Below are 18,808 nucleotides of genomic sequence, written 5' to 3'. Positions count from 1 at the left end.
TTCCGCTCCCGTGTCCCGTGCTTGCATTTATCTATAGTACATGCCACCGTCTCTGTCACTGCTATGTCTATCAATCTATGGAGCAGGACATGTTTTCGCCCTTCTTTCTTTTTTCTGCCGTCGTCGCTGATGTTGTTGTTGCTTTTGCCTTAGTTCTTTGGCTGAATGGAGTTGCGACATCTCTTCTGCAGCACTGCTCACGCTGTTCGGCGTTCAATTCAATTTACCGAACGCTCTCGCTCTGCCTGAATTTCTATGGGCCCTCCCAGGACTGCGCGTGCCGCTGCTCTCGCTTATGTATGCATTCGAGCTTTGTCTTCAGCTGGTTTCGCGTGCTGATGGACGGATCGAACGTTTGCATTTTCTTTCCCTGCTCTCATCGCTGTGGAGAAATATTTTTGCTGTCGTCTTTCGATCGTTCCTGGTGAGCGCAGGAAGAGAGAGAGAAGCCGAAAGATTCCTTACTTCGTGGGACAGTCGCCTTGATTTGATTTGATATCGAATAAATTGTCGTCGCTCCACAAAAAGCCCACTACGTCGCTCAATCGCGTCAACCTGACCTGCTGCTCGCCTCTTCGTACCGTTGTTGGCTTAACCTCGCTTTCTCGGATTGGGACGTAATCGGGAATGTGCAAGTGCGGCCGCCTTGTCTCTCTCCGCGCTAGTGATTCATCTCGCTACAACACGAAGCAGTCAACAGGCGAAACAGATGGCTGCGGAAGACGAAAAAAAAGGAAAGAAAACAGAAGAAAGATAATTGCACTACAAGTGCCCACAACATGCAAGAGAGAATGCATGTGCAAGCCCTCCGCTCCCTGGAAAACGCTTCATTAAACTTCATTTGTAAGTGAGCGTCTGTCCTGTCCACTCCTTTTCTTCCCGTCCGTATTTAACTGGCCCAACAGTCTACGCTTCTAAGCAGTACTGAATCGATACAGTTGGAGCGTCGATACGCAGTTCTGCTTCGTATAACTGTCTGATGCTGCGCCTTTTATTTTCAATCTGACGTGAAAAATACGCTTGTGGATCTCGCGTTCACCTTTACTTGTCACGAGCTTGGCACAACTGGTATCAACTTCTAGAAATGATCTCGAGAGTCGCTCATGTGGTTCTGCTTCTACACACCAGGTCGCCGGCTTGATTCCCACCTTTTGTAGATGCAGAGCACGTTAGGAATCCCCTCATTTTCGTAATTACGATCACGTGACCTCCGAAGTGCATCAGTCTTCATGATACTAACTCTTCTTGCTTTGCTTTGTTGAATCTAATGGATTTAGCGGCAAGGTTACTCCGGTTCTCCATTTTCTAGCTGCGGACTGGCTTTGTGTTCAGAAACATTGAGTGCGAAGGACAATGTTCGTAGGGCAACCTTTTCAATCTAAATTGGCGCAGATGCGGGATGTCAGGGAAGGAAGAGAGAGAGCGCGAATGGAAACTAGGAAGGGCGAGGGCTAACGACTTTCCGAATGAGTCGTAGGAAAGCAAAAAAAAAAAAAAAAACTCGAAGGAAAAAATATTGAATTAGGCCGGGCGCTCTGAACGAACAAAGCGCGGTTGGCAGTGAGCGCAACGTCGAAGACCAAGGAGCAGCAGCAGCTGCTGCTGCGTCCGCAGAAGCGGCGCGTTTTTCCTTTCCGCGCTGAAATGGAATTCGTCACGCGATGCCGCAGACGGAGCATTCCGCGGGTGCGCACAGGCATCATTAGGAGGCCGAGTCGGTCGCGGTCCTGTATGCTGCAGTGCTGTTTCGCCCTCGTTGGGAATACATCGTTCTCCTCCCGACCAGGGCTACTGTATTCGCTCAATTTCTGCCGCACTGGCACTGGAAATTATTATTTTTCTTTATTCCGTGCCCTGTCCGCGTTGCTTCAAGGCAGGGCCAGTGTTCCGAGTTCAGGAGGAGCGTAAAGGGGCAGTTTTCTTGTCCGTGCTGATGCGCATAATATATATATATATATTTGTTCATTTGTGCAATACACTCTTCTTCTGAAGCGATGGAAGAAAAAAGAAATAGAAATAAAACAAAATTGAAGCAACTCCTCTGGTTTGTTGAAGACGAGTATTCGTTCTCTCTTGCTTTTCTTGTTTTCTTGCTTTTTATTTTATTTTATTTTTTATTTTTTAGGGAAGAGCGCTAGAAAGACGTTAACGTGAATTAGAAAAACATGTTTTTTTTCGTCATTGGTTTTGACTCTCTGGAAGGCAATAGCGCCAGGTAGAAGCCGTCGATAGACCTTCGCGGTTTTCAAAATAGTGTCAATGGTACTTTGGAACGCTGAAGAAAGTTATCATCGTCGAGCCGCTGACAGACAGACAGACAATGGACTTTATTTGATCCTGAGGAGCTTCAGCGGGGGCCCCTATCGGGGACCCGCGGAAGCCGCTGAGAGGTACTTTCTGTGGAACCACTAGCGTAAACCTTCGCGCCTTCATATGATACTGTAAACTCGGCTTCTCTTAGCTTTGCGCTTATTGTTTTGACTTGTCCTATCTGTCGCCGAGAGAAGCACATTCGAAAGTACGTTCAGCTGAAAAGTGTTTTGCTCAATCCATTCATGTTTTAAAGAACGAGGCAGCCGTGTCCTATACTCCGTTTGAGTGCACTGCCGGCAACGCTCTGTCTAAGCTCTCTGGACATCGTTAAACGAGATTAAGCTTTCTCTCTCACTGCTCCCATTCGCGTCTAAAGATAGTGCGGCAGACGTGACAGAAAGATGTAGATATGCGTCGTGTACGTCGACGTGAAATTAAGTCTCACATTTTTATGTCGAAATGTAGGACATAACTGCTGCATGCAAGGCGTCGCAGATGTAGCACGCCTCTCTACCACCGAGCGAGTGGGGTGACACGCACCTGCAGCGACCGGCCGCAACGCCCACCGCTAGTGCTCGCGACCAAGACGTGCGTATGCCGCCTTTCGGAAGCAGAAAACTGCACAGGTGACGCGTGATTTTACGTAGACTTAGGTCCAGAAGGTGTTGTAGCGATGCATGAAATAGTTAATTATTCCGTAGAAAGCGTCGACTGCACCGTGATACGCGCGGAGTGAGACCCCTGTGACCGCACTACTTCGTCGCTCGCGCACCGTCCTCTTCTGTGTGCGTTCGTGCACAAGGCATGAAAGCACGGTAGAGTTTTCATTTTGTGCGCGCGTGGTGCCTGTAATTTGACGAGCCGGCAAGAGGAGCGATTCTTCGTGGGTCCATATGCTAAGAGCCCACCGCCTGCAGAGAGGTTTGTCGACGACAGATAACGAGGTCGCTCTCTGGGACAAAGCGAGCCGTGCGTGTTTGCGCCTTAATGGTTGCGGATAACCTTGGCGCAATGGAAAGTCGCCTCGGCTCGCGCATCGGTTTATTTTTCATTTTCTCCTCTGACATGGCTTTTCGCTTAATTGTTTTTGAGGGATTATTGCACGACTCGTGTAACTGTGAACTCCTTGCACGCACGTCTGCAAATACGTTGCATGCGGTGACCCTTGCGCATTGTGCGGTTAAACAGAAAAAAAAAAGAAGAGAATTCTGTCTGGTGGTGTCTCGCTTCGCTAAAACCACGCGTCGCACCGGAAGCTACCGTCAGCAGCTCGTCCAGAGACTGGGCGTTCGGGTCCGCAGCGTTGTTGCGCCATCTTGTGGCACGGCGCAAGTGCGCGTCGTCTGTTTTGGAAAGAGAAGCAAGGCCTGCTTTGACGAGTGGTGCTTTCACTCGGTTGCGTTTAGGGTTCGCCACCACGACGAAAAAACGCGTGAAAACTTCGAAGCATTTCCCCGTGAAAAGAAAAATTCCCTCCTTGGCGGCCAGCCATCCTTGATTCTTCGTGAAAAGGCAATTGGCCTTTTGCGTAAGCAACCAGGTTGTTCATAAAATAGGGCGTAATCTGTCGCGTTAATATCTGATTCTCGCTTGTCACTGCAAGGTGGTGCACATGTCTATTTACGGTCCGCTTTCAGGTGCGCATGCGTTCACCATTGCTCTTATAATTCATGTTTTTTTTTCTTCAAGTAATCTTCAGTTGTTAGCGCTCGTCCTGTCTGTTCCACTGTCTCTCTCTAACGTGTTGTTTGCGCTGTTTTTGTAAGGTGCAGAACAGCAATGAACATTTAGCGACAGCCCTGTTCTTATTCTTTTTTTAGTATATAGCTCTGAGGTTTCGCTGCGCGCATATATTCGGACAGAGTGTACGGGTGATTATTGCATGCAAAATTGTAGAGCCAGTAAAGTGCGATTGCGTTTGCCTGTCACGTAAAGATGGTGAAACAATAATAATCGGTGGCTAATGCGTGGGAAAACGCAAACTCTGATTACGTTTGTTGACGATATAGACCGGGTCTTAGGCAGCAAATGTGTGCCAGTTTTAGACGTTTCCACGCATTAAGATTACGGATACGGTTTTGCCTAACGGCATCCTTTGAAGCACTTGCAAAAGTTTGGAATGCATCAGAACATGTTTGTCGCCCAGAATATTTAGGCTGGATTTGTTCCCATTTCTGCTTGCCGGGTACCCGTTCGTAACGGATGAGCGTATGCGTGTTTGAAAGTATAAAATAAACACCTTTTTGAGTACCTGGCGTGGTAGCAGCAACGATATTTCTTATATTCATTTGCTTAACTAGTCTTTCTTGATTTTTTTTTCTGTGAGACTGGTATAGTTGCCCCTGGTAAGAAGTACATCCACTGAGCGTGAGGCTCTCTCTATATGCATGGTGCACTGTACTAAAGCGATGAGCTGTACGGAAGCACAGTGGAGAAGACGACCTCAGTTGTTGGCGGTGTTTAGACTAACGGCCACCATTTTTCCATAGTTCGTCTTTCCCCACGAACAGCCAAGAGGATAAGACGGTACGAGTGATGGTGATGCACGCGTCGGTAAGCGCGGCGACGTCCTAGTCTCGCTCCGAAATCCTTCAAGCCATAATATAATGCGCTTCGTTTTGTCGTGTATCCTATCGGAGAAAGAGAAGAAAACTTTGAAAAGTGGCGGGCAGCTATGGCGAGAACTACTTCATTGGCAGTAGCGCGAGGGCTCTTTTGGAACGCTTGCAGCGCCATCGGTGACAGCTGCTCGACGGAGAATCTCCTTGACAGAGAGAGAGGACAGGGCGTCTCGCAAGTGACGCTGTCGCTCTAGCTTTTCGCCACTTCGAACGCGTGCGCGGCAACTCTGTTGTGTGCGCGAGCACATTGTGAAGGCGCTCTTTGATTTGTGAAGAAGGCGCATTCTCGATGGTGTGCCTGTTGTGTGGTACGCTAGTTTCGTTTATTCATCTGTCCAGCCCCCTCCTGGCTACGACTCCCTTCGCTGCCCCGTCTCCACACATACGGGGAGGAGAAGGGCGCACTATGCGGGCTTTCTGCCCGTAGGGAACGTCCTTGAGAGATGAGACCCCTCTTTCGAGACATTTGTTGCGCCGTATATCGCTTCTAATGTCGGCCTGCCGCCGCACGCTAAAACCATCCTCGAGCCGCGGAGTGCGCGCTGCCGAACGTAACGCGCGAGATCCCCCCGCCCGTCGCCAAGGCGTGCGCCCAGCGGCGTGCGTGACCGCGTCCATTAGGCTCGCAGACCGGCGCCTGATGCGGCATGGAACTCTCCCGAGATTGGATCCCACCCGGCGCGCATCTGGATTAAAGCGCGGCTTTGCCCACCGCCGGGACGTCGCTCCAATGGGAAACACACGCGTGGGCCTGGCGTGGCGAGTCCCCGCTTTCATTCGCCGCGCGCTTTGTACCGCTCGCGACGAGACTATAGGTCCGTTCGATTTACCTTGCACTGCGTGAACTAGTTCCTCGCAGTTCAGAAAAAGTGCCACACTCATGCAGCGCCAGTTCAGCAGTGCAGGCATAGCGCGACACTAGCGCCAAACTGAAACGAATGCTGAAGTGCAGGTAGTGCAGGCCTTCTGCTGGTCTTGGCGCTTCGCCAGCTGCACGTCGACTTTTGTTTATGGATTGATCCAGCCTGCCCGCGGTTAGGCGAAAGTGTTTTGAAGGGTGTACAGGCTGGTTGATATGGTGGAAAGCGCTATGGATTGCGGCGCATCGTCTGCAGCCATCGTTCAAACAGTTATTGAGCTGATGGACTCGGACAGTGAAGACGAGGACTTCGACGATATTGTCACAATTCTAGCGCTGAAGCTAACTAGGTTGCAACGCAATAGAATTCCTAAGTACTGTGAAGAAGTCGTGAGTCGCTACTTTGATTTTGAATTTAAAAGACTTTTCCGCCTATCGCGCGAGACGTTTGACAGACTTGCTACCGGATACATGGCGTCGCCGTTCTTCCCGAGCGCGACAAGAAGAGGACGTCCAAGGGTTAGTGCCGAAAAGACATGCTTGGTGGTTTTGTGTTACTTGGGTGGACAGTGCAGTATGTACTCTTTGGCTGACCGCTTCGACCTTGCCGTGTCGACTGTACACAGCTGTGTCGTGCGAATGTTGGATTTCCTCAACAGTGTCAGTGAGGAGGTTATTGCGTGGCCTGGCCGGCAGGAGCAGGAGCGCAGCAAGGCGAGCTTCCTTGCAAAAACCGGTGGCAAGGGGCCCCAAAACACAGTAGGCTGTATTGATGGCTGCCACGTCGAGATCAACAAGCCGACGGAATCTCCTCATTCTTACTACAACCGAAAGAAGTGGCCTTCAATTGTGCTGCAAGGCATTGTCAATGACAGAAACAAGTTCCTGGATGTATTTATTGGATTCCCTGGCTCGGCACACGACGCAAGGGTGCTGCGTGAAAGCCCTTTCTTTGAAGAAGCCGCGTTGAAATGCTGCAATGGATATATCCTTGGAGATTCAGCATATCCCCTCCTACCATGGCTGATGACGCCTTACCGAGACAACGAGGCTACTTTCCCGTCGTGGAAGAAAAAGTTCAACGTGGTTCATTCGCAGCAAAGAGTTGCAGTTGAGAATGCTTTCGGATTGCTAAAGCAGCGCTTCAGGCGGCTGTATCTCGTCGATGCTGCAAGCATCAAACAGTGCGTACTTACTGTCATGGGTGCATGTGTTCTGCACAACTTGTGCAACGAAGAGAGAGATTTTTTTGACGAACTGCGGCAGCTGCCAGTGCAAGAAGAAGTTGTCAATGATGAAGACACCGATATCTTCATTGACCGTGGTGTGGCAGGTTTCAGCGAGAGCTTGCGAGAAAATATTGCTCAGAATCAGTGCTGATGCTGTATACATTTGAGTGTACACATCAAGCATTTTTTGTCATGGGCATGTGTGCACAAGTGCCAACAGCAAAGAACAGTGTATTGAATAGCACATCCATTTCTGGTACCTGCAGGGCTGATACACTGCCTTCATAGCTATTCTAACTACTCTTATAGTCACTGCAGCTATGTACAAGGTGTGGATGCACAGTTGTTGAATTTGAATGTTGCTGAAAGTTAATGCCATTAGCTATTGACCCAATAGAGAAAGTCAATAAATGGTTAATGCATGTTGGGGTGCTGTGTGCGATTTACTACATAGCCGAAATGGGGGCTGATGCAGGATGTGTTGAAAGACACATCGTTAAATGAGGCTTGAGAACCACTGCCAAACATATGCTTGTAGTAAAGCATGTTTTAGTCATCTTATATCAGTGACTGGTGAGAAAGCAACATGGCAATCAATGTTTTTGGCAATTTATTCGACCTGGGTAGCTTTAGCCTCAACTGCTGTAACAAGCCGCTCCAGCAAAGCCATCTTTTTGTCAAAGCGCTCGGCCCGATCCTTTTTGGCCTCCTGGAAAACATCCAGGAGGGTGTTGATGGAAGTGTCCCTGCGGCGCCGCTTGTGGAGTACATCATCCTGGGGCTGTTGCGATGGCCCTGCCTCGTCGTTGCAACTGGCCTCTGTGTCTGAAGGTGTACTGGAACAAGCATTTTAGGTTGAAAACACTTTTTGGAACTGCTGCATAATTTTTTTGGAACTGCTCCATAATTAAGCTCAGGCAGTCTTACCATAAATCTTCAGCCTGTATTACTTTTCCTGGGGCTAAAAGGAATGGGGGTGCAATGTGATGCTCGCGCTCCAGTACCTCACCTAGCTCCCTAAAAAAATATGTTCAAAACATTCATGAATGGCAGCTCAAGTAAATCCACAGTAGCAAGAACCTCGGAACATTTCATGATGCAGCACAAAAGGCAAAATGAGCAAGGGGTTTTTGGTGAGCCTCTGTCTGCTAACCAACATTCCAAGAAGTAGACTTGTCTGTCTTGGTGAAAACAAGTCCACTTGTTAAATGTTGGCTATCAGGCCAAAGCTCTCCTCTACCTCTTGTTCAGTTTGCTACGATTTTGACCTCCAGTAAATGTACTTACTCTTCATGGCTGCAGTTGACACGCGAATGGCCTGAGGAGTTGTTCTTCGTCTTTGCTCGTTTGTATGCCCTTTCTAAACTCTTCCATTTATTTTCAGCCTGAATTGGGCTCACATTGCAATGAAAGCGTTTGTTTATTGCATTGGCAAGGGCTTGCCACAGTGCCTTCTTCGTCCTGAAAAGATGCAGAGCATAAAAATATATTTTTCCATTTAACAAAACAAAAGGCAGCAACAGGGGTTTCTCAAGATGTCTGCAGACCAATGAAGACCACTGAGAACATTTAGAAGCTCCTGCACTGGTGTGATGACCTCTAGGGTGGACTCGCAAGGAGCAAGGAAAATGATCTCGTTCAGCACAGTTTCTGAAATTTCATTACTCTCAATGGCCAAATTGGCATTACATAGGGAAGGAAGCTTCATCAAAACGTAGTCATATCAGCATGTTCTGATGATCATGATGTTACTAACAGGTTAATACCAGTTATTTAAACAGACGAGCCAAACCTACCAGTGCTGGCAGCATGATGAGAGTAAACATACACATGAAGGAATATTTCGACAGCGCTAAAAAAGACACACACATAGACAGGGTCAGGACGGGCACGCTGAACTCCAACTGGCTTTATTATTTTTTTTTTGAAACAAGTAAAAACGATAACTTTCTGTGTGGGCTTCACACTGACGGTAGGCATCCGAACCTGTATACATACATACAAATGTGCATATTAGCAGCTATATTTATATATTGCATAGCATATATGAAAATAACCAGGGAATGAAGGAGGAAAACCGCTAATAAAATTATGGTCAGTAAGCTTGTCTAATCACTCAGTAGCTTGGCCAAGCATGATAGAACCCCACAAAGACTAACAAAAAGCTTACCGGAAGCCCCCTTTTTTCCCAAGAAGAGCCTTCTTTTCCTTGTAGTCCGAAATCAGGAACCGTGTCCTGCTTTCAGACCACAGTTCAGTGGTATCTGATTCCGGCACGCCCCGTGCCACTTCTGCAGGTGCCTCCTGTGCCGCCGTTTCTGCTGCTGCTGGCGACTGGGTGCCGGTAGGCGGCTGCTGATCCGCAAACACTACGGACATAACTGTCCCGCCTGGTTAAGAAGTAGAAAATTACTCAGTGCAACATAATAATCTAGTCTGTGGCTGTACAATGCCGGATGTACAAAAGCTAACAATTTTTGTTTTTGTCAAGAGCAGTATATCCCAACAACGTAAACACAACTGTTTAGACGCAAGCGTACCGCACCCAATAGCTAGAATACCATTGAGTGCACATGCGGAATCAATATAAGTATAAAAAGTTACCTTTAAACGCTAACCTACGCACCGATATTGCGCCCCGTTAGCACACACAAAGAGGTATTAGTGCTAATACACACAAATAGGTATCAGTTTACTACAGATAGTCGTGTGCCAAGGAAGGGTAAGCTGTCACACAGAAACTAACTCGCAGCAGTTAATGATGCGATTAGCGCGCTGACTACAGCGAAATATTTCTTGCGGGTATGACGTTACAAGCAAAATGCTTCGTGCACCCACGTGTCTCATGCAACATGGAGCTGTGCCCAAACATACCTTCTGTCCTGTACGCATAGCCGTTCTCTTGCCAAACATGGCTCCCATCGTCATTGACGATCGGCGTCAGCTTCGTTGCCACGCCGTCTATTGCAACGCAAATGCTGCCGTCGTCTGCTGCCATGGCTGTTGCGCTTGTGCACGACCGGCACCACCTCCCAACACGGTGCAGGGTCTGCCTGAACTAGCCCTGCACGACGCCTGCACTTGTTTAAAACGAACGCCGTAGTTCAGAGGGCGCCACATTGCACTGCCAAAACGAATGGCCGAGTGTGGCACTACATGAACTAGTTCAGGTAGTGCAGATAAATCGAACGGACCTTATAGTTCCGCTAGTTTTGCTAGTTGCGAGAAAAGTTTACGTGTGGGTAGGGCGAATGAAATGACGTAGCCTTCTCCGCGTGTCGTGCGATCGTGCTGACGTCCGAGTGCAGGTTGCTTACGGGTTTCCGAAGCGCTTGCGAGATATCGGGGAATCATTTTGGGATTTGCTGGAAGGTTTTTTGCACGTAATGCTTATTCTGTCGTTACGCGATGACACACTGCGATTCCCTTCGTCACAGCGGTTGCACAGTCTGTTACAAAGTGTCTTATCACAGTGGTTTGTGTAGATGGTGCCCATAACTGCTCTCGCGACGTAGGAGAGAATGCTGTGTTCACAGAGTGACAACGAAGGAAGATTGGGCGAAAGACAGTTCACGTGGACACGAGCGTCCGTAAAACGTACTAATCATCAGTGTGGGCTCTGGAGCTCATGCGAGGTGGGTAAAAGGCGGACCCGTGGTTCGCCAACGTGTCACTGCTCACGAGCGAGCTTTTCGTTCGTTCACTGCAACACGGCGAATTTCAATGGTACGTTCGCAACAGCTCGCTATGGATTTCTTATCGCCGAAGCAAGCTGAAGCTACTTCACTTCGCTCGCGGTAATTCGCACGTGTATAGGCGACGAAGCAGCACGCTCAGCTGTATTCTGTCTCTCGCGCTGTCGGCTGCTGTGCGTCCTTCCGTGCACACCTGCGCTGGCTTCGCAAACCGCTCGCGCGCCCGCTGGCAGTGCGCGCCGTGTCGCGCTCCCTTCGGGCCGCCAGCCTTTCGAGCAGCGCGGGCCTCGGCTTCTCAATGTCAAGTTCATTTAGGAGCGCGATCGTTTGTTTCCCGTCGGCGAGCGCCGTCGGCCGTGCCTCGTCGCAGAACAGGTTTGACCGGCGCCTCTCGGGGTCGTTTTAGAGAAATGGAAGCGCTTCCCTTCCGGCTTCTGTCTCGGCTCGCCTTGACACGCGTTGCGATTAAGTTGTTTGCGAGTTCGCGGAATCCGCGTTCACCCTGGCCCTTTTTCAGCCCACGTGACCGACATGAGACGACGCGTCACTTTTCGGCCCGATATTTACGTATGGGCGAGACAGAAATGCTCTCATCAGATAACATCTGCGACTATATGTGAAAGTTACTGCCACTAAACGACGAGTCTAGCAAGCGACGGCAACAGAAAGCTGGCTGCAAAGCCCACTTTCTGGTAGATCAGTGGAGCGCAGAATCGCAGGATCCGGCACAGAAATACTTTAAAGAATAGAAGGCAGGACCCTGGCCCAAACGTCAGTACAGTCATGTTATTTTTCCTACGTGCTTCTATTCTTTAAATTTATATATATATATATATATATATATATATATATATATATATGTATATATGTATATATATATGTATATATGTATATATGTATATATGTATGTATATATATATATATATGTATGTATATATATATATATATATGTATATATATATGTATAGGAACTGCTACACGTTGCCGATATTCTGCATGTAAACCACTGCTGTCGGTATATAAAACTATAAACTGGAAAAAGAAAAGCTGTCGGCTCCTGTCAACTGGCAGCGCTGGTGTTGTCTTCCTGCGATGTCTCGTACTTCGGGAGCCATGCGAAGTCCACTCGGAGTTCGAAGCGCGAAATGCGAGCCTCATATCGCGACATTTTGTACAGACTGTCCCCGACTGGTTTCCGAATGTGACCCCTGTGATTGATTTCAGCGTGATCACTTGGGCTGCTGCAAGCGTACATACGAAGGTGTCGTAGTTTCTCTCACTCACGTCCATCTGGATCCAAGCTCTGTCAAGTTTGCAAAATAATCACTTTGCACTCGCTCATCTTCGAGACGGCGAATAAAATTCTTTGAGCGCTCTAAAGAATGCGTTCGCGCGGATAAGTCCGGTTGATTTGTGGGTAAAGAACAAGCTGTGAAGGACGTGATGTTGTTGCATCCCTTTCATGAGCTGCTACCTTTGTCATTATAATGTAAATGTGGTAAAGGAAGAGCCGTAATTGAAATCCCGTTCTACAAGCAGATTATACAGCGCGCTTATTTTATTTATTTTTTACAACGAATAAATTTTATTCGTAAAGCTGATGCAATTGTCTAAGGATGGCATTTCTGTTGCTTTTTTAGGGAATGAAGTTCATATTCGTAGCCAATCAGTCGTGCAAATACACCTGATGTCAGTGTCGAAAATACTGTGCACGTCACACGAGGTGCGAGCGCCGGTGCGTATAAAATAACCGCGGGCAAGAGTGAAATCTGCCTATTAGTGCGCATATACCGGGAAGATAGCTCACGCTTTTTTCAAATTTCTTTGTCACACAGCGTTTCTCATCCAATTTCATTTCCATTAATTTATCGTTCATTTATTTGATTTATTAAGCACAAGTAATTTCTCCTATGTTGCCCTTGGTGTCATTGTTTGTGGGTTTCTTATAATATGACTAATAAAAATCGGGCCCCTCGGTTAACCCCCTTCTCGTTCATCTTGAAATCGGTCGCTTAGGCGGCAGCAGCTCCTTCCTGCTGCTGCCGGCAGGCGGCGACACAAGTCTTTGCCAGGGCTGGCTTTTCAGACTCCATTCTTCCCATAGGCGAAAACAGTTTTTCATTTTTGTCTTTAAAAAAAGGTGACTAATAGGGCCAAGTGTTCTACTAAACGAAGTCGACGACAAAATGCGATCGTTCTGCAAGATTTGAGCAAGAACAGTGCAGCGGTGAGCGCAAAATCTATTTTTGAACACGTGTAGCCAAATATTAAGGACCGTGTATATCTCGCGTCAGTTTTTCTTCCTATAGCTTACGTGCTGTGCTCTCCCCGTATAGTACGATTTTTTTTTTTTTTTTCCAGAATGGCGCATTCATGTGATGCGCGTCTTTTCCAGTCGTTAAGACATAGTTGAGGTGCTCCTTAAAATTGCCTACTTTGACTTTAAGTTGCCTGTCCTTGTTGCATAATCTTGTATGCATCTCAAAAATGTGCCGCATTCCGCCTGTCCTCCTGGCAGAACTGTGCGCCGGCCAGAATTGATGAGTGTTTGAGCAAGCGTAAAAATGACGCCGACTTTATTTCGTAACGGATCCTTCACTGCATGGCGCTACCGGGAACGGATGAACGCCATTTCGTTCTCGTCCGTGGAGCTGTGATCGTTAGAAATACAAATGGACGCACCGAACTAAACTTGACACGACCCCGCGAGCGATTCTGTCGACGCAAGTTCGGATCCACGGCATGCCAACCTGTGTGTCTTACTGCCTGCTACCATCGCACGGGCGTTACTCCTGGTAATAGTAGATACATTGGCGCCTGTGCTGGTTCGTTCGTGTTATTTCACTTGTGGCGCTTAGCTCTTCCGTCGCACTATAGGAGGCAGCGGGCGAACGAAGCAACCGAGAAGGACGGCTGGCCGAGGAACAAAGAGTCGCGCCTTGGCGAACAATGGAACGTCATTTTGTTTTGCTTGCTGTTTGCCTTTTCTTTTTCGTCACTGTTCGTTTCGCGGCGGAGGCGACGAGCGGCCATTTCCTGCTCGCGAAAGCTTTGTCGTGGTAATACGTCTGCACATTGGTCTGCAGCCGCCGGCGATGAAGAGGCTGGCGCTTCGGCTTCGGCTCGTGCGCTCGGCTGGCTTGCCTGTCCATGCAGAAGCGAAGCAGACGACGCTTTCAGACGCGCCCGCACACGCACGCTTCTTCTGTGTGGAGAACGGGAAAGATGGCGGCTGCGGTGAGAGCTGCCGATCGCCGCGTTGCCTGCCGGTTTTGGGGCCGTTATTGTGTGCGACGAAGGGTAATTATCATGCCCGCGCCAGAGTCGAGGGAGCGGCGAGCTGTGTGCGCACGCGCGCTCCCACTACTGCCCTGTTTGCCGAGTCGGCGGGAGACAATGCCGACGACTGGCCTTTTGTCTTTGCACTGTTATTTTCCTTCGTACGAGAACGCCATTTGTTCTGGGCGTGTCGATCGTGTTGACGATGCCTTTGTATACACCGCGCTGATGTGCGACAACATTGTGCTCTGCACTAGGGCAACCTGTTGTTGCATCGCGGGGAGTACGTATTCTCTATTGGGAACAAAGGAATATAGTATGGGCTTTTTGTTTGTTTGTGTGAATGACATTTTATACGTTGTTGCGCGTGTCTTACCGACGAGCACCCGGCTTAGTCAGCTCTTGCGCAGTCCCATTGACGACTGCTTTAATGTTAGCTTATATTACGCATTTATTTTTTCTAAATGTGGAAAATATAAGTGCAAAACAAGTCGCTACAGACCTGGCGTCGCAATCGTCCATGTGTGTAGAAGCGATTTCGACCGTAAGAGTGTGTGCGGGGCGGATCGCATAAGAATATCATCAATACTTGGCTTGATTTTACGATAGCGCACCGAGACGTGCTGTGGGAATGTTATCGAGTATCTGCTACTCCTTTTGAGCGCCGCCTGTAGTGCACCGCAGCCTGGAAGCCTTGCCGGTGGCCTCAACCGTTCCTTTGGCGCATGCTGTCTGAATTTTAATCGCTGCTAATCTCGGCGTATTTATCTTTCGGACTCGACTGTACGCGCCGAGCGCAGCGTGAGCCGTATGCCACTCCGAAGGCCACCCAGTGCGTTTCGTCCAAAGCGCCGCGGGCCAACATTCTCGTGCGGAAGGCGCCGTTGTTGCCAGAACCTCCGGGCACAAAGAGAAGCGTGCCCACGCTTGCGTCGAGCTAATGAATAGACGATCGCCGTCCTACGAGAGGATGGCACGGGGCGACGCTCTGGCGAACGGGACTGGCTGACGAAACCAGTCGGATAAAACGGGTCCCCGCGTATAAGTGCATGCATATAACCGCACCCCCTGTCGTTAAGAGGGGCGCAGTAGCTTAATCGGAGTCCGATACTGCTGTCCAATTGCCCTATTGGGGTCGGCCTCGCTGCCGAACGCCGTTTGTCTTGCCCACGGAATGACCAATCACGTCACGTGCCTGATCGCCTTCTTCCTCTCTTTTTCGCTGTGTTACGTCACGCGCCGTCCTCCTCTCATGTCCCTAGCCTTCATATGGCGCTCGGCGCACGACGTGTTTATCTTGTGTGTCTAAAACTGTGCAGTGCTGTTCAGGTCAATGCTTGTTCGTTGTGGTGTTTCACGGTGTCCGATCCAGAGTCCAAGATCGCTGACGAACCGCTCTCGCAGTAGACCCGCGGATGTGGCCATCTGGCTTTTCGTATAGTTAAAGGGACACTAAAGAGATTTCTTCTTACAGAAACCCCAGACTCATGCGCGCCATTTATCCACACATGTACCCTACAAGCAGATACACATCGTCCGGCGAGGTTTCCACACTTAATCACATGTTATGGAAGTGTCGGGACTTAACAAACAAGTCGGGCATTGCCGACCCCTCCGTCTCTTCCGCGGCCAGCCTCCGCTCGCGCTAGAAGACCGGACTGCTCAGCTTGAACCTGACAGCACAACTCTTGGCCGTCCAGCGAGCCGAGGAAGCCGCTTCGAGACAAGGTCTCTGAAACGCGTCCGCGGCGGGTCCCCAGACCCACTAAAAAGATGCCGGACTCGAATCTTGTTGATTTGAAAATAAACGTTTACGCTCTCTCTGCATCAGTAAGTTACCTTTCTGCAACACGAAAAACGCCACTCTCACCATGATAAGACGCTTGGTAAGGCAGAAAAAGCGCAAGAACGAAAGACCGCTGGACACGCCTCCTTGTAGTTCCGGCACCTGGTCACTGTGACGTCATGGATTTTGATGGCATCGTCTAGGGCCTGCTTAATTATATAGCGGTACAGATTGACTACATTGCTTTCTAAAGGAACCAAATATTAAACGTAGCACGTTTCGGGAACCTTTACTGAGCGAACGCGGCCCAAATGCAAAAACATACTTTGGAATCCCTGACGTCACAGTGACGTACCAGCGTCGGGTTTTCGGCGCGAAATTCAAATACTGATACTTCGACCTTGATTTTCTCATCTAATAATCAAACTATTATTTCGAAATGACTTCCTGCGGGGTTCTCAAACAATGCTTTATTAGTCTAAACTGATTTATTGTTTCACTTTGGTGTCCCTTTTAACGCATTCAACAGCAGAACGAAGTAGCGCCGGGGCAGCTGTATAAATAGGGCCGAAGGCAGACGCTGCGTGCCGTCGAAATTCTCGGGGAGCGACAAAATGTTTCCCTTTCACACCAAGGTCACCCCATCGGGCCATAGCCGAAATTTTTGGCCGGAGATGCGTAGCTTTGTCCACGGGTGTGTGCATGTGCAGAATCCTACTCCACGTTGTGACTGCGCGCCGGCTTCTGTGTCGTGATGCTGCACGGTTCTGTCGAGCCGCCGAGCATTCGGCGCGCCGGGCAGCCATACGCCACGACGGTCGTTCCGACCTGCACAAGGGGGGGGGGGCACCTTCGACGAGCCCGTTGTCGGGGCTGCGAGGCGGGGCGGCGTTCCGAGCCGGGGTCGTCAATGGAGATGGGCTCTCGCGCACCGGTTTCCTTTTGAGATCGCACTCGTTAAATATTCATGCCCGCCCATTAGCTGCGTGGTCCCACAGCGATTGCCCCCCTCCTCTGCTGGGCAATGAGCGGCTCGTTTGGGAGCTCGTTGTTTCAAAGTCTGCCGGTCGGATTCGCGACGCCGAATTGATGCGCTTGCTGCTGGCCCGGTTAATGAACGGTGTGTACGAAAGCTTTCTGACCCCGCGTCTCGATGGCTCGGGCGCCAGTCGGCTTCTTTGTGGGCATGAATGACGGCGGAGTCACTGCGCGGCGTCGGGACTCCCGCGTGAACCGCAGCGGCCGAGTGTGCTCGCAAATCGCGTGCGAATTGGTTATCGAGTTTGCTTCGATCCATGTACTCGTTGCCTTTCGCCTGTGGCTGTACTCCGGCTGCTTGAATCTCAGAATCTTTGTCACTTTGCATACAATGTGTGTGTGTGTGTGTGTGTGTGTGTGTGTGTGTGTGTGTGTGTGTGTGTGTGTGTGTGTGTGTGTGCGTGTGTGCGTGTGTGTGTGTGTGTGTGTGTGTGTGTGTGTGTGTGTGTGTGTGTGTGTGTGTGTGTGTGTGTGTGTAATATACGTACAAGACGAAGGGTTTCGCGCCAGACCCAACGGTATAACATTCGAAAAAGAGACGAATGGTATGGCATACATCTTTACTGACGTTTCAGCTGGAGGACCGGCCTTCGTCCGACGAAGGCAGAAAAAGGCCGACGAAGGCTGGTCCTCCGGCCGAAACGTCAGTATGCGATAACGTTTGTCATTTTTCCTTTTTTGAGTGCTCTCTCTCTCTTTATATATATATATAACGTTGCATAGGCAGCAACCAGCCTTGCTTTTTTTTTTCTCTATCTCGTTGCATTGTTTGCGTCAATAGCTCGTCGTGCTTCAGCTGTACATTTATGTGCGTATTGGCCTCGAGCTCCACCACTGGAAAAGCTGGCGCCACCGTCGGCGTGACGTGCTATTAGGGATCACGTGGACAGAGCGGCCGCGTCGGCTGCTTCGGGAGCGCCAAAGCGAGCTGAAAACGACAGTTTAAATTGCCTCGTACGCTGCGGTCCTCATTTAGTGGCGAGATTTTCCCGCTTCGAGTGTCTCCTTTACAACGCTTGAAAGCACTACAATAGGTAGTGGCTGCCTTTGAAGGCGCGCAACATGGTAGACTACTGCTCGGTGCCGCAGTGCCGGACGTATACGCAGCGGAGCCCGGTGTCTGCAGTATTCGCACGTAGCCGCAGGACAAGAAGCTGCGTGAAGCTTGGCTCGCGAAACATAAAACCGGCAAACAGTCATCGGCTACAACTCGGGTATGCAGCAAGCACAGACGCGAGGACGATTTCTGCTACTGCGCCGGGTCTGCGATGTTCGGAAAACGCGCACTGAGACGCTCGCCCGAGTCCGCTGCCCGACTAATGTCATGATGGTTTGGTCTATGAACTTGTCGATGCTATATATACTGGCAAGTTCACTGGAGTGGAAAGGGAGCGGTAAGAAGCACATTAAAAGAAAGCATGGCATATGGTCATGTTTGTGTTATGAATTAATGCACTGGATTACAAAAAAGGAGCAGCGGAAAATTGCACGCTGAGAACACCGATAAACATACTGTGCGGCGCAACTCCAGAAATAATATTGAAACGTCCAAGAATTTAGAAGAAAAAAAAAAAAGATTGAATCATCGCGACGGCACATCACAGTCTCCGTAGGCGTCGAAGTCTCTACAATGAAATTATTTTTGAACAGCTCTGATAGCGCCCACGCAACAATGGTTGCTTGTATACTGTCAAATGCTCATATTCTGCGGCCAAGCTCATTGCACGGTGCGAAAACGCGCACGCGGTGAAAGCGAAACAGTGCGCGGACAAGCATTCAGACGCGCAGTCGGTCGCTGCGAATCTGTGCGATCGCTGCATTGAGGCTTCTTTCTATTACGCTCCATTTAGTTATACAAACACTATAAGAACATATTTCACATAGTTTGCTCTCAGCGTTTACCTACCTTTCACGCAAGAAGCCTGTTCGGGAGACTCCATGGTGGTGGAGGTAAACATTTATTACTTGGGCCTTTTTACAACATTACT

General features: G+C 49.4%; 3 protein-coding genes across 3 annotated transcripts in view; 2 read left to right on the top strand and 1 right to left on the bottom strand.

Moving 5' to 3' along the window:
• pxb (putative Hedgehog signaling attenuator pxb) overlaps positions 1 to 18,808 on the top strand; it is a 275,823-nt gene that overhangs the window by 111,365 nt on the left and 145,650 nt on the right. The gene's annotated exons all lie outside the window — the stretch shown is intronic.
• Positions 5,852 to 7,448, top strand: LOC140213618 (uncharacterized). Its single transcript, XM_072284868.1, has one exon. It carries the CDS (start codon positions 6,010 to 6,012, stop codon positions 7,171 to 7,173), a length of 1,164 nt encoding a protein of 387 aa, XP_072140969.1. The 5' UTR covers positions 5,852 to 6,009; the 3' UTR covers positions 7,174 to 7,448.
• On the bottom strand, positions 7,632 to 10,186 carry LOC126525314 (uncharacterized). Its single transcript, XM_055067434.2, has 5 exons — positions 9,897 to 10,186; positions 9,193 to 9,412; positions 8,310 to 8,483; positions 7,950 to 8,039; positions 7,632 to 7,858 (listed from the first exon to the last, which is right to left on the bottom strand). Exons 1-5 carry the CDS (start codon positions 10,018 to 10,020, stop codon positions 7,633 to 7,635), a joined length of 834 nt encoding a protein of 277 aa, XP_054923409.2. The 5' UTR covers positions 10,021 to 10,186; the 3' UTR covers position 7,632.

The sequence above is a fragment of the Dermacentor andersoni genome, chromosome 10 (assembly GCF_023375885.2).
Source record: "Dermacentor andersoni chromosome 10, qqDerAnde1_hic_scaffold, whole genome shotgun sequence".
Lineage (NCBI taxonomy): Eukaryota > Metazoa > Arthropoda > Arachnida > Ixodida > Ixodidae > Dermacentor > Dermacentor andersoni.
This window is presented reverse-complemented; position numbering and strand designations above follow the sequence as displayed.

Excerpts from the sequence above, each read along its gene's own strand:
- LOC140213618 (XM_072284868.1), top strand. The coding sequence starts at position 6,010 with ATGGTGGAAAGCGCTATGGATTGCGGCGCATCGTCTGCAGCCATCGTT.
- LOC126525314 (XM_055067434.2), bottom strand. The coding sequence starts at position 10,020 with ATGGCAGCAGACGACGGCAGCATTTGCGTTGCAATAGACGGCGTGGCA. Across the intron at positions 8,484-9,192 it reads GGGAAAAAAGGGGGCTTCCG|GACGAAGAAGGCACTGTGGC; the intron begins GTAAGCTTTTTG and ends GCATCTTTTCAG. Across the intron at positions 7,859-7,949 it reads ATACAGGCTGAAGATTTATG|TACACCTTCAGACACAGAGG; the intron begins GTAAGACTGCCT and ends TGCTTGTTCCAG.